This window comes from Leishmania mexicana, chromosome 21 (genome assembly GCF_000234665.1).
Source record: "Leishmania mexicana MHOM/GT/2001/U1103 complete genome, chromosome 21".
NCBI lineage: Eukaryota > Euglenozoa > Kinetoplastea > Trypanosomatida > Trypanosomatidae > Leishmania > Leishmania mexicana.
Genome location: NC_018325.1, coordinates 164681 through 187403, shown reverse-complemented (window position 1 = coordinate 187403; position 22723 = coordinate 164681). Strand labels below are relative to the sequence as shown.

The 22723-nt window shown below is 62.4% G+C and overlaps 9 protein-coding genes across 9 annotated transcripts; all 9 read left to right on the top strand.

The window, feature by feature from the left end:
• Window positions 1–348: 348 nt before the first annotated feature.
• On the top strand, window positions 349–2118 carry LMXM_21_0640 (putative phosphoglucomutase; the record flags this gene model as incomplete). The annotated part of the gene is made up of 1 exon (XM_003875254.1): window positions 349–2118. The coding sequence occupies one exon, from the start codon at window positions 349–351 to the stop codon at window positions 2116–2118; it is 1770 nt and encodes a 589-aa protein (XP_003875303.1).
• Window positions 2119–4060: 1942 nt separating this feature from the next.
• Window positions 4061–6379, top strand: LMXM_21_0620 (putative DNA polymerase eta; the record flags this gene model as incomplete). Its single annotated transcript, XM_003875253.1, has 1 exon — window positions 4061–6379. One exon carries the CDS (start codon window positions 4061–4063, stop codon window positions 6377–6379), a length of 2319 nt encoding a protein of 772 aa, XP_003875302.1.
• Window positions 6380–7217: 838 nt separating this feature from the next.
• Window positions 7218–9290, top strand: LMXM_21_0610 (putative RNA helicase; the record flags this gene model as incomplete). Its single annotated transcript, XM_003875252.1, has 1 exon — window positions 7218–9290. One exon carries the CDS (start codon window positions 7218–7220, stop codon window positions 9288–9290), a length of 2073 nt encoding a protein of 690 aa, XP_003875301.1.
• A 1086-nt stretch (window positions 9291–10376) lies between these two features.
• Window positions 10377–11723, top strand: LMXM_21_0600 (conserved hypothetical protein; the record flags this gene model as incomplete). The annotated part of the gene is made up of 1 exon (XM_003875251.1): window positions 10377–11723. One exon carries the CDS (start codon window positions 10377–10379, stop codon window positions 11721–11723), a length of 1347 nt encoding a protein of 448 aa, XP_003875300.1.
• Window positions 11724–12842: 1119 nt separating this feature from the next.
• LMXM_21_0590 (hypothetical protein, unknown function) lies at window positions 12843–13997 on the top strand (the record flags this gene model as incomplete). The annotated part of the gene is made up of 1 exon (XM_003875250.1): window positions 12843–13997. The coding sequence occupies one exon, from the start codon at window positions 12843–12845 to the stop codon at window positions 13995–13997; it is 1155 nt and encodes a 384-aa protein (XP_003875299.1).
• Window positions 13998–15255: 1258 nt separating this feature from the next.
• LMXM_21_0580 (conserved hypothetical protein) lies at window positions 15256–16641 on the top strand (the record flags this gene model as incomplete). The annotated part of the gene is made up of 1 exon (XM_003875249.1): window positions 15256–16641. One exon carries the CDS (start codon window positions 15256–15258, stop codon window positions 16639–16641), a length of 1386 nt encoding a protein of 461 aa, XP_003875298.1.
• A 678-nt stretch (window positions 16642–17319) lies between these two features.
• On the top strand, window positions 17320–18645 carry LMXM_21_0570 (conserved hypothetical protein; the record flags this gene model as incomplete). Its single annotated transcript, XM_003875248.1, has 1 exon — window positions 17320–18645. One exon carries the CDS (start codon window positions 17320–17322, stop codon window positions 18643–18645), a length of 1326 nt encoding a protein of 441 aa, XP_003875297.1.
• A 1503-nt stretch (window positions 18646–20148) lies between these two features.
• On the top strand, window positions 20149–20439 carry LMXM_21_0560 (conserved hypothetical protein; the record flags this gene model as incomplete). The annotated part of the gene is made up of 1 exon (XM_003875247.1): window positions 20149–20439. One exon carries the CDS (start codon window positions 20149–20151, stop codon window positions 20437–20439), a length of 291 nt encoding a protein of 96 aa, XP_003875296.1.
• Window positions 20440–21324: 885 nt separating this feature from the next.
• On the top strand, window positions 21325–22509 carry LMXM_21_0550 (dihydrolipoamide acetyltransferase precursorlike protein; the record flags this gene model as incomplete). The annotated part of the gene is made up of 1 exon (XM_003875246.1): window positions 21325–22509. One exon carries the CDS (start codon window positions 21325–21327, stop codon window positions 22507–22509), a length of 1185 nt encoding a protein of 394 aa, XP_003875295.1.
• Window positions 22510–22723: the final 214 nt, after the last annotated feature.

Here is a 22723-nt window from a genome sequence, read left to right as displayed (position 1 = left end):
CAAAGAAGCCCACGTGATACGAATCACCTCGTTCGCTGTCCTGTAAGCGTCCCCGTTTCGTATCCGTTCACGGATTGCCCCCCTAACCCCCTCCCCCTCCCCCCGCGCTTCGCCGCCGCCACTGCCCACCGTCAACGCCCCACGACAGGCAATACCACGGCGACGGGCAGGAGTCTCTTCAGCTCCTCTCCCGTGCTTCTCCCTCCTCCTCCTCCGACGCCCCACAACATCACGTTTCCATACCGCCGCCATCTCCTCCCGCGTCTGGCCTCCTCGCCGGCCTTTCGCTTTGCCCAGCCCTCCACCACCGCACTCTCCCTACGCCACCTGCACCTTCGTCAAGCGCAGATGGAGGTGCCGACGACGGCGTACAAGGACCAGAAGCCGGGCACATCGGGGCTGCGCAAGAAGGTCACAGTCTTTCAGCAGCCCAACTACACAGCGAACTTTGTGCAGAGCACCTTCAACGCTCTGCAGCATCAAGGCGCCGTCCCAGATGTGCTCGTCGTGGGCGGCGATGGCCGCTACTACACATCCGAGGCGGTGCAGGTGATCCTGAAGGTCTCCGCCGCGAATGGGGTGCGGCGTGTGTGGGTGGGCCAGCACGGGCTTCTCTCAACGCCGGCCGTTTCAACAATGGTGCGCCGTCGCCGTGACGCGGATGGGCACAAGGCGACAGGCGCTTTTATCTTGACGGCCAGCCACAATCCCGGTGGCCCGGACGCCGACTTTGGGATCAAGTACAACTCTGGGAACGGCGGCCCGGCACCAGAGAAGCTGACGTCCCAGATCTACGAGGAGACGGTCAAGATAACGCACATCAAGATGGCCACGACGCTGCCGGAGGTAGACATCCATACCCTCGGCACCTACACCTTTGACGACTACAGCTTCCAGGTGGAGGTGGTTGACAGCTTGGCTGACTACGCGGCGTACATGCAGGAGGTGTTCGACTTCGAGGCCATCAAGGGACTCGTGCAGCGCGCCGACTTCAAGGTCCACGTGGACAGCCTTCACGGCGTCAGCGGCCCGTACGTTGACCGCATCTTTCACGAGGGCCTTGGTGTGCCCAAGACCTCCCTATTCCGCACGAACGTCCTGCCCGACTTTGGCGGCTGCCACCCCGATCCGAATCTCACGTACGCGGCCGACTTGGTGTGTGTGATGGGGCTGCTGCCGGACGGCAACGCGAACCCCGCGATGAGGCACGTGGGCACGGTGCCCAGCTTCGGCGTCGCGTTTGATGGGGATGCAGACCGCAACATGATCCTCGGCTGCCGCTTCTTCGTGAACCCGTCCGACTCACTTGCCGTTCTGGCTGCCAACGCTGACTGCGTGCCCTTCTTCACCCAGAGCGGGAGCTCCGGACTCAAGGCCGTGGCGCGCTCGATGCCGACGAGCGGTGCAGTCGACCGCGTCGCTGCGGCACAGGGCTTCGCGCTCTTCGAGGTCCCTACGGGATGGAAGTTCTTTGGCAACCTCATGGACAGCAAGGACGTCTACGGGGGCAAGGACTTCAACCCTCTGCTCTGCGGCGAGGAGAGTTTCGGCACGGGCAGCAATCACATCCGTGAGAAGGACGGTATCTGGGCGTCGCTCTTCTGGCTGTCGGTGATCGCGAAGCGCAACGCGCCTGGGACCCCGCTGGTCGGCGTCCAGCAGATTGTAGAGGAGCACTGGGCGACGTATGGCCGCAATTACTATAGCCGATACGACTACGAGGATGTTTCCGCCGAGGCCGCGAAGGCTGTCATGGAGACGGTCGAGAATACCGCGGTGGCAGACGTGCCGCACCTCAACGGCATCGCTTGCAAAATGATCGACGACTTCAGCTACACGGACCCCATCGATGGCTCCGTCTCGACAAAGCAGGGCGTACGTGTGCTCTTTGAGGATGGGTCGCGCTTCGTGCTGCGGCTGAGCGGCACCGGCTCCTCTGGCGCCACCATCCGGCTCTACCTGGAGCAGTACATGGACGCAGCCACGGTGAAGTCGCACTTGGAGGAGACGACGCTGCCGACCGCGAGCACGGCGCTGAGCGCACTCATCGGGGTTGCGCTGCAGGTGTCCAAGATGGAATCTCTGACTGGCCGCAAGACACCCACGGTGATCACGTAAGCGGGTACAAGAGGGAAGAAGCCGGTCGCATGCGTGTGTGTCGTACACTCGACTATTGTTTTCTCTTGACGTCGTTTTTGATGTTGTTCGCTCTCCGTCTTTTACCGTGATGGCGGGTGAGGGTGTGGGGGAGGGGGGGCGAGGGACGCACACACACATACACACACCCACGCCTCTCAGTGCGTGGTGGCACCTCAGGGACCAGTACCCTCTCTGTGGGAAAGACAGGCAGCCTCCTCCCCCACCCCCTGCCAAACGCCAGAACCACTTCTGGTAGTGACGGGGTCAGGTGGCTACGCCGCAGGAGAGGGAGGTCAGAGCGATGCATCGCTGCTGGTGTCGGCGGTGGGGCCCTGGATGACGTTGCATCGGAGTGACCCGCGACAGTGAGCACTATCTGTACCATCCCCATGGTGAGCAGGGTGTCACCGTGACGCGGGCGCCTCCCACCCCCGGCCCTCACACACCGCCCACTGGTGTGGGGAGCCTGGGCGCCACCGCGAGGGGGAGACGCACCCGGTGGCGGCCGGCATGGCGAGGGCGCGAGTTGAGGCAGCGGCCGTGCTCTCCGACAGCTGGCTCGGCGCATTGCTGTTGTGTGTGTGTGTGTGCGTCTACGGCTGCCATCGCGCCACGCGAGGTTGGGCCTGTGACAGACCGGGGGTAGAGTGGAGCTCGACGAATGTTGTGCGGCAGACAACTGATGCGTTTGAAAGCGGAGGGAGGCGCTTCTCTCTTCCTGTCTTCCCGTTCAGCTCATGCACACGCGTTTTGACATGGCCCATCCAGCACGCACAAGGACCTGCATGCATGCACAGACACCATTCGTAGAGGATACAGCGGAATGTAACGTGAAAGGGAGCGGAGGAGGAAAAGGGGATGGTGAAGGCGTAGCGGTGACGGTGGTGACTCATGGGTGCGTGCGCTCAGGTGTGTGTGTGTGTACTTTCGGTCTCTCCGTGTTCGTGTCTGTGTCTGTGCGAAACCCTTCGCGAACTCAGCGGCGATTCGCGCCTCTCAGCCCATCGCTGGCGAAGAGGGAACGCTCGCAGGCCCCGGAGCGGTGATGACTGCGTCGGCAGCGGTGATTCCGTCTCACTTCGCACGCAGATCAACAACGGCACCGCCACCACCATTGTGGCTGCTGCCAACGAAGGAAATTGATGAAGGGTGTACACAGGAGACAAAAGAAAGGTGTTGCGCACGGGGTTGTTCCCGTCCCCTCGCACCCCCTCCGCGTGGCGCCGTCTCTGTCGTCTCCCTCCTCCGCCTCACCATCCCGTGGCGGACTTCGATTTTGTGGCTCGCCGCTGTTTCTTCCCTTCCTGGATGCCTTTTTCTTACTTTTTCACGCGTGCTTTCTTCTGGGCTGCAGCTCGTGCGCAGGCACGCTGTTGTGCGCCCGCGATATATATATATATAGACGCCATGCACACACGCATGGACTTTCATGAAGATGGCGACAATGACGTTCGCGGTCTCACGTGCGTCTCTCGCACCGTTCTTCTTGTTCCTGTTGCGGGCTTGCCGAGGCAGCCCCTACCTCTCACTTACCTTCGCTCTCTTGGTGTGAATGAGTGTCCGCTGACGGACACGCGGTGCCCCTCCACGCGGCCAGTCCCTCCCCCTCTTCTTCTCGCGTTCTCGGCATCCTCTACGTTGGTGCCGCTGTCTCTTCCTCCCTCCTCGTGTGAGGTGACGGGCAACGCTCCCACACTTGTCATCTGCCCATTGGTCTTTCCATCCTCTTCTCTCTTCTTGGCGCAGCACTGCTCTCCAGATGCACGGAGGGGCGGCGCCGACCACCACTTTCACCTCTTCTTGCTCTCCCTACTGAGAGTACAGGGGGGCAGGCGAGGAGGTGCCGTTGCGGCGCCCACAGGACACAGGCACATACACGCGTGCACACTTTAGTTCCCATCCTTCGACCCGCCGCTGCACCATGGCACTTCTCCCTACCTCTTCTTGCCTGTCCGGTGCGGATCCGATGCGGTGCATCGCGCACATTGACATGGACTGCTTCTACGCTCAGGTGGAGGCGGTGCGCCTCGGCGTGGACTGCCGCGTGACGCCTCTCGTGGTTGCTCAGTGGGGCAGCCTCATTGCGGTGAACTACCCGGCCCGTGCGCGTGGGGTGAAGCGGTTTAACAACGTAGCTGAGGCACAGGCACTGTGTCCTGGACTCGTTGTCGCGCTTTCGCCCAGCTATCGAATGGGCGAGTCTGTGAGCCAGTACCACCCGCATCCTGTGCAGGACTCCTACAAGATATCTCTTGAGCCGTACCGACATGCGAGCCGACAGGTCTTCTCGATCCTCGCTGCAACTCCCGGGATACAAGTTGAGAAAGGCAGCATTGATGAGGCGTACATTGACGTGACGGAGGCGGCGCGACGGGAGCTGGCGGAGGTGCGCGCTGCCGCCGCGGGTGCCTCGCTGGACCCGCTGGCGGACGTGATGGAGCCGTCGACGCGGCTGATTGAGGACCGGCGCGCGGAGATGGAGGCGTGGTTCGGCGCGCGGGGGACGTCGCTGGCTGCTGTGTTCGACGAGCCGATGCGCGCCCTGGTGCGCGGCGAGTGCGGCGCTGAGCTGGAGGGAAGCCGCGCATTCTGCGTTGGCGCGGACGACGCTGCGTACGCGGAGCGGTGCCTGCTGCTGTGCGCTGCGTCGCGCGTTGTGCACCGGCTGCGGCAGCGCATCTACGCGGAGCTGCACTACGACTGCTCTGCCGGGATCGCGCACAACCGCGTGCTTGCGAAGTGCATCAGCGCGACACACAAGCCGAACCAGCAGACGCTGCTGTTGCCTGACCGGAGCGCGAGTGCGCTGTTTGAGCTGCCGCTGAGTGGGGTGCGCGGGTTTGGTGGCAAGCTCGGCGCCGCTGTGAGCGCTGTGTGCGGCGGTGTGACGGAGTGCCGCGAGGCGTGGCTTGTGCCGCTTGCGCAGCTGTGCAAGCTTGACGGGGCGTGTGATGTGGGCGACGGCGAGGATGCTGAGGATGACACGGAGGGGCGGGTGGGTCGATTATATGGCAGGAAACGGGGGCGCGCTGCCTCGCCATCCATGGAGAGGAACTTCCAAGGGTTGGCTGCACACACCACATCGCAGTACGTCTTCTACCGCTTGCGCGGCCTGGGTGGTGACACTGTCGCTGATCCGGCGTTGCCGCGGGGGATGAGGGCGAGTAAGATCTTCCATCCAGCGTGCAGCTCGTGGTCAGCAGCGCAGCTGTGGATGGCGCCACTGGCAGGGGAGCTGTGGCACCGGTTTAGCGAGTACGAGTCGCGCTACCACAAAGAGGGCCGAAGTTTGGTGTTGCTGTTTCGCACGCACGTCACCCCAGAGCAGGCGCGTCGTGGGCAGCACGCTCGGTCTTATCGAGCGCAAGTGCCTCTTCCGACGAGCGTGCGGGACGCCAAGGAGATTGCAGGCATGGGGTTGCGCGAACTTGTGAAGCTTATGCGGAAGGTGACCACGGGGAGCAAAGGAGGCGAGCGGAGGGCGGCATCGCTGACTCCACTGCCGTCGCCGCATATCCTCACCAAACCTCCGAGTGATGTACCCGATGCACCACCGGGCACTGCCGCGCCCTCGAGCGGTGTGTTGACGATGCCTCCACTCCATGTTATTGAACTCTCCATCATCGGGCTTCGTCCGCGTCCACTGCAGGCGACGGAGGGGAGCAACGACGGCATCACAGGCGGTGCTGACGGAGAGACGTCGGCGGCACCGCAGCGTTCCCTGGTGGACATGTTTTCGGCGCTCTCGGCCAGCGCGGCAGCATCTGCACGGACAAAGGCCAGCCGCACAGCCGTGCCTGGCGGAGGTGTACTGCGGAGGCGACGCCGCAGCGGCTCACGAGACGGAGAAGTTGCGCGTGGGCTGGGACGAGAGGTCGTCGTGGAGATCGACGATGGTGACGAGGACGAAAACGTCAGCGATGACTGCGTCGACTTCGACGTCCATCTCGGCGAGGCTCCAGAGGTCAAGGGGAGCGACACGGCATGCCAGCGGGAGAAGTCCGCGGGTTTAGCTGGCGCTTCATCCCCACCGCTGATGCGTACGCTCGAGGACCTTTTTTGTAGAGCCACAGCGGCTCCTAGCGCCTCTGCTGCAGAGACGGTGTCTGTGCCGACACGCGCGGTCAGGGAGGTGACGACGGTGTGCGTCGAGGAGGACGACGCGATAGTATGGGTTCCGCAGCGGAGGTGTGCAAGCATCACTGAGGTGAGTCCCGAAGAAGACGTGATGATATTGTGAGCACTTCTCTCTCGTCAGCGAGGATTCTTACCGCGTGCCGGCACGTCGCACAACCCCATAAGCAAGGTGGGCGCGCTGATCTAGAGGTGACTATGGGCAGCAGCGGGGTTAGTGGTGGTGGCGGGTGGGGGGGGTGACGCAGTCTGGCTTTCCGTTCCCTATCACCTCGCCGTATCCGCTGCGCGGTGCTACTCATGAGAAGCCAAGCAGAGACGTCCATCTCTGTCGCTCTTCCAGCGCAGGAAACGAGAGTGGCGTACAGGACGGCAGACGCGGGAGTTTGCGTCAGCATCCCTTACAGACGCGAACACATACACAAGATACGGCGCACGCTCTGTGCCGCCTCTCTCCACATCACCGCGTGAAGCTCAGACCCCAAGGGTTTGCAGCGCTGTGCCTTGTGGCACCACTACAGCTGTGACTGTTCTCTTGCTTTGGGTGGCTTTCGCAGCTTACCCCCGACACTGACCTGTGGGTGTGTGCGCGTTCAACGACGGTCCGAGACTGGTGATGCTGCGACTTCCTCCCACGACCTCCCCTTTCTCCCTCTCTCTATCCTCCCACACCCGAACCCCCTCTGTCGAGATGGCTCTGCAACTACGGGCCCTGCAACCCTCCACCCCCACCCCCGCTTCCTCGTCCGTCTCCACGGCTTTCTCTCTTGCGTACCCAGAGACATAGCGAGAACACGCAGGACACGTCACCACCGCTGCACGCCCGCGCGCACGCACACAACTGGTGAAGACATATTCCGAGTCACGCACATCCGCTAAAAGACCGTCTTGCGGGCCCCCCTCTCCGTTATCCATACCCGCAGTCCCCACCACCGCCGTCATCCATGAGCGTGTACAGCTGGGAAACGGCGGACGGTGCGCACCGTCACCGGAGGAAGACCAAGAAGACGGGCACCGTTGTCTTTCACACGGACGAACGCGTGGACACCTCCTTTGACCGCCTCCAGAGGGAGGTGATTGTGGAGAAGCTGCACTTCTCGCGAAAGGAGGCTGAGGAGGCGCTGGCCGACCCCCATCACCCCGCCAACTCCGTCAAGACGGCGCTCATGACGGCCTCGACGGCCAAGGTACTCCAGAAGACGATGAACTTCGAGGCGTTGCTGCCGTGCCAGGCGCAGTGCTACCGCGGTATCTTCAACGGTCGCGACGTCATTCTGCACAGTCGCACCGGCAGCGGCAAGACCCTTGCCTACGCCCTGCCGCTGATTGAGCGCCATCTTCTCCTGGAGCAGCACCAGAAGCCTGCAACCGTCGGCGCTGCTGCCGGTCCCTTCTTGCTGGTGTTCGTCTTCAGCAATGACCTCGCTATGCAGACGAAGAGTGTGCTGGAGAAGATCTACGGTAAGAAAACCACCCTGCGCATTGCCGTGGCCGGCTTCGACGACTTGCATCCCACGTCCGACGGCAGGGTCGTCGACATCCTTGTTGGGACATTGTGCAGCATTGACGAGGCGATCCGCGGCCACCGTGTCGCCGCCGCCGCAACTGCCGTCGAGGAGGCGGAGGCGCAGCGAGATGCCCATCTGGCTGGTAAGAAGCGTCCCCGCAGCGCGAGGAAGCCGCAGCAAGCCGCAGCTGCAGCAGCGGAGGAGGAGGACGACGACGATGATGGCGACGCGGCGGCGTCCATGTCTGATGACAATGAAGACGAGGCGATCGCCGGCCACGGGGACACGCGCGAAGCAGGGATCATCTCTCCCTCTCTTGTGCGTGCGATTGTTGTGGATGAGGTGGACATCACCCTGGGTCCGCGCTTCTCTGCGATGGGTCGGCGCATGAAGAACCTGCTAAAGTTCATCCGCAAGGCAAACGGCTCGTTGGCGGACGGGCTGCTGAACGACTTCCGCGCGCACCACTACGTTCTCTGCGGGGCGACCATCCCTAACTGGGTGCTAAAGGCTGGCTTCTTGGGAGTGAAAAAGTACTACTACCAACTCGTCACCGTCGGATCGGCGAAGTTGCCGCCGCATCTCGAGTGCTTCCATCAGACATGCAGCGTGGCGGACCGCGTGCGGACGGCGACCCGTCTGCTGACGGAGAACACTGCCTTTAATGGCCGTGTTATTGTCTTCGGCACACTGAAGCAGCTGACGGCGCTGGAGGCCGGTCTGCACACGTCGACGACAGCGAACGCGGGGGTTACTGAGACGAGGACGACGACGTCGTCCAGCGCGAAGAAAGGCGGCAAGAAAGGCAACGGTAAGAGCGCTGGGGCCGCTGGCGCAGCTGCATCGTCGTCGTCGCTCATCGTGCGTGTCCTCACGGCGCAGAAGGACGAGCTAGATCGTATGGCTGCCATCGAAGACTTTAACTGCGGTGTCGCGCAGGTGTTGCTGTGCACCGATATCGCGGCTCGCGGGCTTGACTTTACGGAGGTGGACACTGTTCTCATGCTGAGCCTCCCACGGGACGCGCTGGCCTCGGACACGTTCGTGCACCGCGCTGGACGTACGGCCCGCGTCGGTCGGCCTGGTCGGTGCATCCTGCTGCATGATGCGTCGGAAGCCACCGTGGTGGACGCCATCGCAAAGTCCACGCACGTCGTGTTCAAGGCCCTGGGTCCCGCCTTGGCTGCTGCCGCCGGTGTGTCGGCGGATGCACTGAGGGGCGGGAAGGTTAAGACGTCTGCTGCGACCAACGCTGGTGCCTCTGATGTGGCGCTGACCTCCATGAAACTCGTGGTGCGCAACCCGTTCCGCTACACGAAGCCGAATGTAAAGGTGCCATCTGCGATGCACGTCTTTAACGCCAACCTGGATGAGCCGTTGAAGGCACTCTTACAGGACATTCGCGAAGAGGGTGGGAGCAACGGTGAGGTGGTGCTGTTCCGTGTGCCAGTGAGCCACATCCACGAGTTGAAGCAGCGGCTGTGGAAGTACACGCTGCAGGAGGTGTAACCACAGCCCCGCTGTCGCCGAAGGGGAGAGAGGGAGAGAAACGGCTGGAGATGTACAGGACTGCGATCCGCTCTTTCCGCATGCGGGTGTTTTCCGCACGCACCCACACACCCGTACGACTCTGGCTCTGGCGCTCTCTCTCTTTCTGCGTCTGTGATGCGATGCGTGAGCGTCCACGAGGACATCCATCGCAGCGATCAGCGGATCGACGTTAAAGTGGGAAAGCTCTCTCCCTTCTTCCCACCCTCCCCTCCCACAGCAGCACCGACAGCGATGCACTGTTAAGAAATATTCGGTTTAACACACGGACACTAACGTCGTCTACATGCTGTGGTCTACCCATCTTTTCCGCACTAACCGCAACGGCAAAGCGAGTAAGGCGCTCTGTCTCTCTCTCTCTCGGGGAAGGGAAGGGAGGAGACACCGACACGTGTGACACCTCCATGATATGCATGTGTGCGTCGCTGCATCCCTCCCTGTCTTGTGTGCTTCCTGCCAAGCTCCCGCATCCACGGCAGTCGATGGCCACACACACACACACACACACACACACACATGCCTCCTCCACCTCCGCTTCGCTCCGCTTCGCTCCGCTGACAATGCCCTTTTATATATCTCTTCTTGCGCGTTTTGGTTCTTGTCCGCCAGTGTGCTCCTGGCACACTGGCTTGTGCACTCTCCAAGGGTCCCCCATCTTCCTGCTCCTCACAGATCGGCGTCTGTCTGTCTCTGTCTGTCTTGAGTGTGTGAGAGAGAGACCATCAACAACTGCTAGCGGGACTCAGAGCTCCACACACGCACGAGTGTTTCGCGGACTGCGCCATGCTGCTGCGTAGGGGTGCCCCAACCGCGTCCACATGTGCCGTGGCGGGGTATGTCTGTGGCTCCGCATGCAGCGCTCGCCGAACTCTTGCCACGGTGACCTCAAGGCTACCGCTGTCGTCGCATCAGTGCCTCCGTGCGCCTGCGGCGTCCTCCAGCGAAGGCACCCCAGAGAGAACTGTCGCTAACCTCGATACCCGGCGTCGGCACTGCGCCACATCCGCAACAGCCGGCTCCTTGGCAAGCGATGGCGTACCGAATGACATGCTGCAGCGCGTCGCTGGCCGCAAGCAGGAAATGCTCCGCCTTCTGCGCCTGGCTGCCGGGCACGGAGCAGCGCCGGCGGAAAAGATGGAGAGCGTCTTTGAGCGGCACTGTGGCTTTGTGGACACGAAGGCGGCGAGTGCAGGGAACGGGCTTGGACCATCGACGACTGCTGCTGTGTGGCGGGCAGCCGTCTGGCGATCACTGCAGCTCCACTGCTACTTCACCCTGACCGGCATCGAAAACGGGAGAGGCGGCAACGCGAAGGATCGTGTGATGAGTGTCGTGCCGTTTAACTGGACTTCTACCCTCTGCCAGGTGGCAACTCAGATTCCGTTCGAGGGCTGGACGGAGCAGGAGCTGCTCGCACGTCTGCGAAGCAACTGGCCGATCTTAGAGACGTATGCCCCCGTTTGGTCTACAAGGTACAGTGGTGTCAACTCCCTCGCGCAGCTGGTACACAGGCGCTTCAGCTCTATCTTGACAGTGACACGGTCTGCCGTGACAGGTGAGGTGCTGTACCACCGTACCGGATACAACAGCGTTTCGGTAACCTGGCGGGCGTCAGCAGATGCATCAGCCAAGACACAAGCCCCGTCTGGTGCTCCAGGGACCAACGAGGCGTCCGCTGCCCTTCAGTACGCCTTGCACACACTTGGCCGCGGCCACCAGCTGCCGGTGTGGACGGATGTCGACCAGGTGGCACCGCTGTTGCCAGCTCAATCGGGTCTGGCCGATGGACGTCCGTCCACGTGGCAGGAGGCGTTCGCCAAGGACGCAGAGCTGCGCGGCACCTTTCAGCTCGAGGGTTACGTGCGCGTACGGGCCACTCAAGGCCACCAGCGGTTTATGGCTATCGTGGACTGCACCTCCGTTTCAAGTGCTGAGCTGAGGGCGTTACTCAGGCAACATCCCATGCGGGGCGGCGGCGTCAGCGTGAAACTCCTGCTACGTAATGGCATGGCGCCGGAGTCGCATGAAGCGTACGTGCAGACCTGCAAGGAGGTTTCGGGACCCTCCACCCTCATCGAAGACGTACTCGTGGACGCGTTGTTGGAGCCGGAGCATCTTCTCGCTGCACTCCTCGAGGCGGTGACAACGGATATGGCACGCGACGTGGCGAGTGCGGCGAAACCGGCAAAGGGCACCGCAGTATCAGAGGATGGCGAGTCCGAAGCGTCAGAGAAAGGTGGCATGCTGTTGCCATCATCTCCAGTAACTCCTGTGCCCGTCATGGTGCTCTGTGGCGCGGCATCCCGTGAGGCGTTTGCGGCAGTGGTGAAGGAGGTACCCTCGTCGAAGGTGGCGATAACCGTGCTCACACCCGAGGCGCTGGCGCATGCGTAGGGTATGGCATCTACGGCGGGCTGTGCACAGGACACGCTCGTGCGCAATGTAGTTCCAATGGGAGTGCTGTGACGCCAGATGGCAGGGGTAATGCGTGACGGCGTGTCTACGCTTGGACAGAAGCTTGAGGTGGAGCCATGGATGTGTGTGGGTAGATGGATGTCGATCAGATCAGCAGCCATCGAGTTGTGAAATGGACCGAGATGGACGGCAGCGATGATGGATCGTGGCGCCTCCCCGGCGACTTTTTTCGGCTTCTCGCCTCTTGTGGGTTTTACATCCTCTTTTTACCCGATACAGCGTGGGCGTGTCTCTCATGTGCGCTGACGCGAACACGCGGGGCTGGTGTGGCGTTGCGTGAGCGAGGGCTCCGTGATGCCGCAGCCGTCCACGCGCGCGCTTTGTGTGCGGGGCGTTCTGTGTAGTGTGGCGTTGCTGTCGTTCGCGCAGAGTGGTCACCCTAAAACGAAGTCAAGGAAAAACCAAAGGGCGGAAGAGATCCGAATGGAGCGCTAGCACGACTTTTGATGGGCACACAAGTGGCTTCTCACGGAGAATGCATGTCGTGGCAACGCGGAGGGGGGGGGCGGAACTTTGTGCAACGCATGGTTGCATCGACGACGTCGAGTCCCAGAGGACGGATGACGGGTGCGCTGACGCAGCCACCATCAGCGTCGCGGCAAGGGGTTTCCAAACAGGAGCTGCGCTTGCGTCGTGCGGCCGGGGCACGTCCCACACCTCACTCCATCCACCCCACCTCTGTCTGTGCCGCACTCACGCCAGTCTGCCCACTCTCTCTCGTTCTCTCCCTTCCTCGCTCTCGCTCTCTCTTCCCACACGTGCACACACATCGCCCACTCCTGCTCGCGCTGTGTTATCTCCCGCGCTGCATACTGCGTGAAGTAGAGCCCAGCTCGCACGATAAGCATCTCTCACTGTGTGTGTGTGCACAACGCGCTGCTGAGCAGCATAGAGAGGACGGAAAACGGAGGTGAGGGAGGTGCACTCCTCAGCCTCACCTGCCCTTCTCCTTCCCTCGCCTCACCAGCAGCATTACTCCGTATGACGGCAACACCACCAACACACACACACACAGTGGAGGCCAACGTCTTGGAGTCCATGACGTCGCGTGTGCCCTTCAGCGCAGCACCGCTGGCGGTATACGCGATGCCGGAAGCTGACGGCAGCACATACATGTCGACGGTTGTGGTGCCGTCACAGCCGCACATGTACAAAGCTGCTGCAGCTACAGTGGCTGCTGCGTCATCAACCGATATTACGAATGGCGAGCACGTCAGCCGAGAAGGCCCTTCGTGCTATCCACTGGCAGTCTCGACGCCTGAAAGCGGTGTGACCAGTGACGCACCTTCAGCACTCGTGCCTGCTCCACTCATCAGTGACAGCCATGATTGCCACTTGCAGTCGGCGCCTTCCTTTGGCCCTCCTCCATCAGGTCTGCTGCTTTCAGTGAGGGAGACCGGCGTGGTCACTCCCGCAGAGATTGACCACGGCATCGTTGCCGACGCTGGCGCTGAGGAAGACGAGGCTGCCAAGCAAGGTGAAGTGCAGACCGAGCGATGTGGGGCGAACCGCGACGTCCAGCGCTTGTATATGCACCCCCTCGCTGCTGCCGCCGCCGAAGGGTCCTTCGGCGTCACATCACATGTGGATCCCATTACAGCAGCCCTTGCCCGTCAGCAGCAGCAGCAAAACCGCGGCGAACCCCGTTCCCCGCTGTCCTCGCGGACGTTGCAGGCACTGTACGCAGCGTACACCGAGGGGCGGTACTCCAGCTTCATCACGCAGCTCACTGCTGACGACGTGCTGGCACCGCCGCCGCTGGCGCTGACCTGGTACCCGTCTGTACCCGCCGGCGTCACAAGGTTCGGCGACCGTAAGCGCACAGCAGATAGCTTGACGGTGACAGCCATGGGACAGCACGAGAAGAGTATGTTGGAGGAGGAGGCGCACGGTGTTGCCGAGATGACATCCACCGGCGCTGCACCGCCGTTACGTCGCCCTCGAACAGAGGAGGTTTCTGTTCCTGGCGCGGAGGCGCAGGCTCCCTCGGCGTCTTCATCGGTGCCCGCATCCGTGGGTGCATGCATACCGCCACTGGGCATATACACGGAGGAGTGCGCTACAAAGCGAAGCGATAGCACCGATGCGGTGCGTGCATCTGCCGCTGCCGACACGCATGCGACCGCGCACCGCAAGCGTGATCGTGATGAGCGAGTGTACGAGTACCTGTCACACGGGCGGCGACTGCGTTGAAAAACGCCGAGGAGGATGGGGAGGGGGATGGGGGAGTTGATGGAGGTGGCAGTGCAGAAGAGGAGCGGCGTGTGCGTCCAGCATGCTGAGACATGTGCAGGCAAGGGCACCTTCCTCTCCTCGCGCCCATCGCATGTATGTCTGTGTGCACAGGTGCGGTATCCTGCTCTCTCAGCGCGCTTTTCATTGCCACCCCATCCCTCCCCTCTTCTTTAGTCTCCCCTGTTCCTGCACCGTGCGCGTGCACACACCCGAAGCCGAAGGGGCTACAGTTCCTGCTACTCCTCGCTGCTGCTACTGCTGCTGGTGCTGCTGGACCACAAACACGTTCCAGTAGTACCTATGCGCACACACACACACACACACGAAGGCAAGCGTGGCAGTGATGGGGTGTCACAGCGCTTCCTTCGACTCCCTTCTTTTGCAGTTATCGTGCGCTGCTCCGACGCTTCCCATCCCCCTCCCCCTCCCCCCTGTGAGCGATGGTGTGAGAGGGAGCGCGAGAAGAAAGCAAAAGTGCCTGCTTGGGTAGGTGGTGGTGATGATGGGGGGGGGGCGGTGGACATTGCTGAGGGAGACGAGGCACTGTGCTCTCTTGACACCTCCGTGCAGGCTTACTGCACACCTTCCCCCATCTCTCCCTCTGTCTCTCCCACCGTCGTGGTCATGCCTCATCGTTTCTCGTGCTCTGGTGGTTTCTATATACTCCTGCACCTGTGCTTACACGGGCACACACGCACTCATGCGCAGTGGCCCAGACAGGCCGCCCGCACACGTCCCATGGCGCAGAGATCAAATCAACCGATCTACCCCTCCCCTCCCCTTCTTGCGCTCTCCAGGCACGCTTCGGTGTCTTGCCTCCCGGTGCGCCCACGCGTGGGAGGTACCGAGAGAGAGGAGAGTGGGGAGGGAGGGGGAGGGGACGGGAGAGGGCGGGCGCGAGAGAGTCCACAGCGACACAACCCCTTCCCCCTCTCCCTGTCAACACCGTTCGCTCCGCGTGTACTTGCGTGCTCGATTCCTTTCCTCTCTTATGCATCCTTCTCCTCTTGGGCGTCCCCCTCCCTCTCCATTCGTTTCACGGAATGCGCGTTGCGCGCGCTCTCTCCCTCCCGATGGTGTGCGCGCGCAACGCTCACCCCACCACCGCCACCGCGCTGCTATGCCTGTTGCATCCTTCAGGAGCCCTCCCTCCCCCCTCCAGCACATACGTACCCCGGTACGGCAGCGATTGCCACCGCCGTGAGCGTTGTCAGCTATGGACGTGTTTCAGGTGGCGCTTGATGGGCTGCAGCGGGAGTCCAAGGAAAAGATCTCGCACGTGCAGGACACCGCGAGTGCGGCTGTGCTGCAAGCGCGTGTCGTGCCACACCGCATTGCCGTCGCCATGGCGCAGCGCTTTACCAGTGACCGGGTCGAGTCGTGCTTTCCGGTGCTGTGCTTGCTGGACGCTACACTCGCGCGTACTGCCTCCGCCTCGCCTTCCACATCGAGTGAGGCTGATCAGGCGCTGGCGGCCATCCTCGCCGAGTTTTGGACGTTGGCTCCCGCCGCCTTCCTGTCTGTCCACGGAGCGGGCCAGCCGGCATGGCGTGAGAAGTGCTTGCGGCTTGTGCGCCGATGGAAGCAACGCCGGCTTGTACCCGAGCCGCTGATCACGGAGCTGCTTACGGCGATGGAGATGGGGACTGTCAAGGCGGAGGCAGCAGAGGCCCCGGCCGTGACGGGTGTCTCAAGCAACGCAACATCCGCTGCAGGGACATCCTCGTCATTTTCTTCGGCGACCGCAGCGGCAGCCACGACAAGCGGACAGCCGTCGCCGTCCACCACCGTCACTGCAGCCGCTGCTGCCACCACGGCCATGGCGTCTCCCTCCGCATCATACGCGGTGTCGACTCCGCCTTTCACAGCAGCCCAGGCGCGGGCGTTCCGATCCACTTTGCAGGCGTGCCTCTCCGCCCTGGAGAGTCTGCAGCCCGCGCGAGCCGCCTTGTACCTGGAGCTCGTGCGCTCGCAGCACTTCCACGCGCCATCCCGCACGTCTCTGGCGTTCTTCGAGGACCTACTGAAGGAGCTGCGGCACGAGGTGACGATGGCGTCGTCGTCGTCCACCAACCGAGCTGCCAGCGCAGGAGCCAAGGACGGGGCCGACCCGTCGTCGAATGGGCAGGCCAGAGAGACCTTAGGGAAGCTGCTCGATCAGTTACACATCGCCCCTGGCGAGGGGGCGACCGGACTCAGCGCAGGGGGCCGCGCTGCCGCTGCCGGCGCCGCTGGTGCGGGTGCTCACCACAGCGCCGCCACCACGGTCGTCCGCTATGTGAGCCCTATCTTCTCGGACATCTACGCGAGACAGGCGCTTGGTCAACGCGGCACTGGCTTCGGCACGCTTCGGCGCAAGGCAGGACACGGTGGGGCTTCGGGAGGCAGCGCCTTCTACACATCCTACTACCCCAAAGCAGAGGCGAATGCGCAGCGGCCGTTTCGCATCCCACCGGCACGGCAGATGCAGGGCGGTGCGGTGCGGCTGCACTTCCCTCGCCAGCAAGAGTGGGTGAGCGCTCAGGACATGGCCGACATCTCGCAGTATGCTAGCCGTGGCATCACGGACAGGGGCCGCAAGCGGACACGCGAAGGGGTCTAGCTTGTGGGCGGAGGTGCGAGGCTGCGGGGCAGGTCGTGGTAGCCGTCTACACAGGCATATGGGAATCTCTGTAGGGGTGTGCGCGTTCACATCGAGGCGTGCTGACCCTCGAGTTGTTCACGGAGGACGTAGATCGCAAGAAACTGAAGAATACAGCGCAGACCTGGATGCGTCCCCTCTCCCGACACACACACACACACGGATACTCGTCTCCGTAGGCCAGCGTTTTCTCTCTCCCTCTCTTCAACTTGTCTACTGCACTCGCAGCGACAAGGGCACGGGGGGACGGCAGCGCTGCCAAGCCGCTCCCTCCTCCTCTCCCGCTATCGTCACTAGCCTCCCTCTCTCCCTCCCCCTCTTCCTGCCCTCTGTCTCCGTTGCTCGTGTTCGATCATCGACACCTCTGTTACGGACATCATAGCCGTGAAAACAACGAACACACGCACACACACACGCACACAACAGCCATCGGCCGAGGGCTGGAGCCAAACGTGGTTCTCTGTGCGTGCGTGTGCGTGCGGTTCCAGTGCGTGCTCCGTTTCTCTACATCTCTCTCTCTGTCCGCCACCGTCGACACACACACACACGGACACGCATCCCCATACCCACGTACGCAGCGACGTGGGGGACTCTTCGAACCAACTGCTGCGCGCATCACCGTTTCCACTCGTCGAAAGGATGCGCAGCAGCGCGTACCAGGTGACGAAGGCCGCGTGGCACGCCGCCGCCAAGCCGAACAGTGCTGCTATGGTGACTGCTACGAGCTCGGCTGCTGGCAAGCAGGCCGTGGAGGAGCTGGAGGTCTACTTGCGTGCCATGAAGACGGCACAGCGTCGGTGGGCGCGCGAGATCGTCGCCCATGAGACGCACGTGCGGCGCTTGATGATTGTGGAGGAGCACTGCCGGGAGCGGCTGAAGCAGCAGGTGCTCAAGGGAACCCGTGAGCACCTCAAGTACCTCACGAACACGGACCTGATGGCAGCCTCCCAGCTTGTCTCGCCTCCGTCGGTGGACGTCTTCCTTGCTTACGGCATCCTGCCAGAGCAGGTGAGCGGGTTCACGGTGTACGTCATGGGCTGTCTCGCGGCGGACCCGAACCGGCTCGATGTGCCCCTCCCCGTCCTCATCGCGGACCTCTCCAGTACCTGGGCCATCGTGCCGCCACGCAAGAAGGAGGCATACAACGAGCTTGCCGCCATCTTCCGAGCTCACCTACCGCCGCGTGCCGCCGACGTGGAGGGCAAAGACGCTCGGGCGCCCGAAGGGACAACCGCCGTGGCCAAACTCAAAGTTGGCGGGACGCTAAAGGCAACTCGAAGGAGCGCAGCATCCGGCGACGCTGGTGTACGGGTGCGCACCCATGCACCGCTGCCTCGGCATGGTCGTGGACTTCTGCCCAAGCCTTCAGCGGCGGCGACAGGCAAGAGTCCGGTACCCCGGGTGCTCCGCTCCGCCGGCAAGCAACTCCAAGTGGGACGTAGGACAACGACGGCATCAACGAGTGCACCGGTGTCCCCATTGGCGTCGCTGTCATCGCCTACGGCTGCAGCCACACAGCCCTCCACTCCGCCGAGAAGTGCGACGCGCGAGCAGAGGACGTCAAAGACCGCGGCATGTGTCAACAACCGCGCTGGCAGTAGTGTCATCTCCCGCTCTCAATTCCTGCCCGTGGGGTCGTCACCCCGACCGCGGCGTCAGCCCGCTCTTCGTGCAGGTGACAGGGCTGCCGTGGCTGCTCTGACGGAGGAGCTTCAGCTGCCTGACGCCGAGCGGGACGCCTTCTGCAGATTTGCCGAGGCCGGCCTGCACGAGATGGAGATGACCTTAAACTTGCCGTTTGTGTTGCACAACAGTGACCACAGCAGTGGCAGCTCAAAGGCGAAGAGGTCGGCCAAGACGCAGCCGCGCGGCGTGCAGCTCCTCGTGAAGGAGTGGCTGCCCATCGCGGCGGAGGAGTGGGCGCGCAAGACACGGCGACAGAAGGGCTTCTACATGCGAGGCTAGGCCGTCCTGAGTTGCCCTGTGACACATGCGCCGCAGCAGTGGCCTTGAAAGAGTGCGTGTGCGACCTGTGCTCCATCCTCTTCCACTGACCCTCTCTTCTGCGCGATGTGGCGTGGCTTTGGGATTCGCTGCGCCAATCGCGGACACGCCATAGGGCGGGCTATGCACCTGTGCGGGTATGGTCTGCAAGGCGACGGTGCTGTCGAGATCGCGTGCACACCACTTCCGCTCTCACCTCTGCGCACGAGAACGCACTCGAGGCTTTTCCTTTCGCACAGACCTACCTTGAGCTGGTGGGCCCAACATTCATGTGCGCAGCGTTGGCATGGATGGCACAGGTGTGTCACCCGCACCAGTCAAGAGTTGGCCACGGTCATAGAAGTGGCGTCGCCGTTTTCTTCCCTTCTCTCTCTCTCTCGCCCCCTTCAACCTCCACCCTCCGCCCGCAGCATCCTTTTGTCCCGTACTGAAGGGCGGGAATGCTGGTGTGTGTGTGTGGGGGTGAGGTGAGGGGAGGGGAGAGGGGTTGGGAGATGCACGCATCAACATAGAGTACCAAAAGAAATTTGCTCACTCACGTAAGGATTACAAGACGGCAGCCATGGGCAGGGTGACCAGGCTGGGGCCCGTGTGTGTGTGTGTGCGACGGCATGCACAGATGCATCCTGGTCCTTCCTCCCCTCCCTTCTTCTGCTTCCATCGATACTCCGTCGTCCTCTCTCTCTGTGTGTCCGTCTCCGCACTCCCTGTTAACTGTACGTCACCCGTGTATCACTACAAACCTCGACTGTCTTCACAGTCACGTGCTGCTGCACGTAACACCCCTCCGTGTACTCTCTCTCCCTCTCCAGCTTGTCACGCGCATCGTCCTCATCCCTTTGCCTGCTTCTCTCTCACTGCACATCCTCAGCATGTCGTCGCCCCATCCATTCCCCCCCCCTCCCCTCACACTGCTCCACTGGTTGGCTGTGCTGTAGGAGGCAGGGGTGAGGGGTGGTGGTGGTGGTGGCTGGGGAGCGGTGGCGAAGGGGAAGAAGTGGCCCAGGTGATGTGGGGGGGGTGGCCGTTGTTTGTACCGTTTCATTGCTTCTCTTCTGTACATCTTCTCACAAGCGACACCGCCTGTCATTGCCATGCCCAGCCCACAGAGATGTATCTCCGCACGGTGTCCTCGTCCACACCACTGGCCATACATAGGCGGCCTTGTTCCCTCCCTCTCTTTCCGTGTGTGTGTGTGTGCGCCAGCACTAGCCCAACATCCGCGCCACCGGCACTCCCTACCCACTCTTCCCTTCCGCTGCTTCTACTCCCCTCTCTCCCTTCCTCCCTCACCCTCGCTCTCACTCCATGCTCTCTTCCGCCACAAAGCTCATACCAGCACAAACTCGCGTACTGTGAGACACACGAACACGCCACTGGCTCTCCGTCTGCCAGCTCCTTCATCTCGTCGAGACCCGCGCACGTGCGTATTTTGCGAGCAGATCGCTCCGCCGCATTGCCATCATGGAGCGCACCTTTGCCCAGCAGGATGACTTGCGCACGCAGGATCAGCTGCTCGATCAGCTGCACGCCTCCGTGATGAACACGCGACACTACGCCATTCAGATCGGGAACGACCTCGGCGAACAGGACGACATGCTGGACCGTCTGCACGGCAATGTGACCCGCACAGCAGATGAGAGCCGGCGGCAGAACCAGAACGTCGTCCAACTGCTCAGGGAGAGCGAGAATCGTGGGTTCTACTCCGTCGTGGTGCTCCTAGTCGTCATCATCATACTACTGCTGGCCATTTGAAAGGAGAGGGCGAGAAGAGGAGGAGGCGTCCTCCGCACTCAGGCATACACACCCGCACTTGCGCGTAAGAAGCCGGTGTGCGCTCACCTTACGGGGCATCACAGAGGGCGGGCGAGAGTACGTCGGCGTATGTTTCTCTGCTTCGCTGCACCTTCTGCGTCCTTCTCCGACCGCCCCCCATATCCGCATCCTGCCCTTCTCCTCACCCTTTCCCTCTGCTTGTTGTACCACTTGTACTTTGTTCTGTCACGGCGCGCTCTCTTCCATCTCGATGGAGGGCGTCTGCTTGTGGCTGTGTGGCTGTGTGCCTGTGTGTGTGTGGTATGGTTGTCAAGCTCTCTTTCCTTCTCTGTTGCTCTCCCTATCTCTCCGTTGATGTTTCGCCACTCCTCGAGTGGGGGAACCGATTGAACACACCGCATAACGTAAGCGAGAAGAAGGTCCGGTATCTATGTGTGTGGCGGTGGGCGGGCCGGAGGGTGGGAGAGAGGCGAGGGAGCCGGCTGCATCGAGGGGGTTCACTCGGCGCGTACCTCCCCCCTCCCTCCCTGGTACCAACGGCGCACACCCGACTTGTGCACGACGTGCAGCCAATGAACACCACTGGCTTCATTCAACGTCTACTTGTGTATTAATATCTCTGGCCTGTTCCCATATCCCTTGAGGTCGGTCTCTCCTTCTCCCATCCTCGATATCGCCCCCCCCCCTCCCTCCCTCTTCCTCTACCTCTCGTGTATACGTGGCTGCGCGCGCACAGTCTTGCTCACCAGCCACCTCGCACCCGCTCACCCACTCAACGAAGCACAAGAGGCGGCGATACTTATCAGCGATAAGTGCCGCCATAGCCGCTCCATCCACAACCTTCAGAAGAAAGAGCAGGGAACTATGATGCGGCGCACGCTGCTCTGGCTCGTGAACTTCGAGCCTGTCTTCATGCCGGCCCTCTCCCCGTCGATGGAGACAGGCACGGTGGTCGAGTGGAAGAAGGAGATTGGCGAGCTCGTGAAGGAGGGCGAGGTCTTCTGCACCATCCAGACGGACAAGGCAGTGGTGGACTACACGAACACATTCGAAAGCGGCTTCCTCGCCAAGATCTACTGCGGGAACGGCCAGTCTGCCCCCGTGGCCAAGACGATTGCTGTGATGGTGAGCGACGCGGCGGATGTCGGTAAGGCGGACGAGTACACGCCTGAAGGCGAGGTGCCTGCCGCGGAGGCGGAGGCACCCGCCGCTGTTGCTGCTGCTGCGCCGGCCGCCGGTGGTGCCTCCTCTGAGGCGCCGGCAGGCGTCACCTGTGAGCCTGTCTTCATGCCGGCCCTCTCCCCGTCGATGGAGACAGGCACGGTGGTCGAGTGGAAGAAGGAGATTGGCGAGCTCGTGAAGGAGGGCGAGGTCTTCTGCACCATCCAGACGGACAAGGCAGTGGTGGACTACACGAACACATTCGAAAGCGGCTTCCTCGCCAAGATCTACTGCGGGAACGGCCAGTCTGCCCCCGTGGCCAAGACGATTGCTGTGATGGTGAGCGACGCGGCCGATGTGGAGAAGGTTGCCAACTACTACCCCGAGGATGCCGTTGGCGGTCCGCCGGCTTCCGCCGCGGACCCTTCTGCCGCCGCCGCTGCTGCTGCGGTGTCAGCTCGACCCGCTTCATCGGCCGCGTCTGCCAAGCACTACGGTGGCTCGCTCGATGCGGCGGTGGCGGCTAGTGGCCCAAGCGTGGCCCGCATCGCTGCTGGTCTGGAGCCCAGTGCCCTCGCTGACATCGCTCCCTCTGGCAAGGGTGGGCGTTTCCTGAAGTCCGACTTTTCCGGTCAGCCCGGCTTCGACTACAATGACACCGCGCCGCCGCGAGCGATGCAGCAGAAGGCGGCCTCCGCCGCTGCCGCTGATGGGGCGAGGAAGGCGGCTGCGAAGTCTGCTGCCCCGGCGGCGGTAAACGGGGACGTTTACAACGTTGTTCTCAAGCCCGGTCCTGTGTACAAGAGCGTCAGCGACACGGCCCTGCTGAAGAAGCTCATCTCCACCATGCACGTACCGAAGCCGAAGTCAAAGAAGGCCGCTGAGTAAGGAGGTGGGGCGGTATACCGATGCGCGCGTGCGCAAAACGCGTGTCTTCCGCTCATTCACCAAGGGGTTGGAGTGGTGGAGGGGAGGGGAGGGAGAGGAGATGCGGACGCTGAGCAGAAGCTCTTCCCGTGTAGTTGACGTCGCCGTGTGGTTCACGGCGTCGGTGCGGGTGTGGTGCGAGTCAGAGACTTCTTGGGGAAGGGATGGGTGGAGG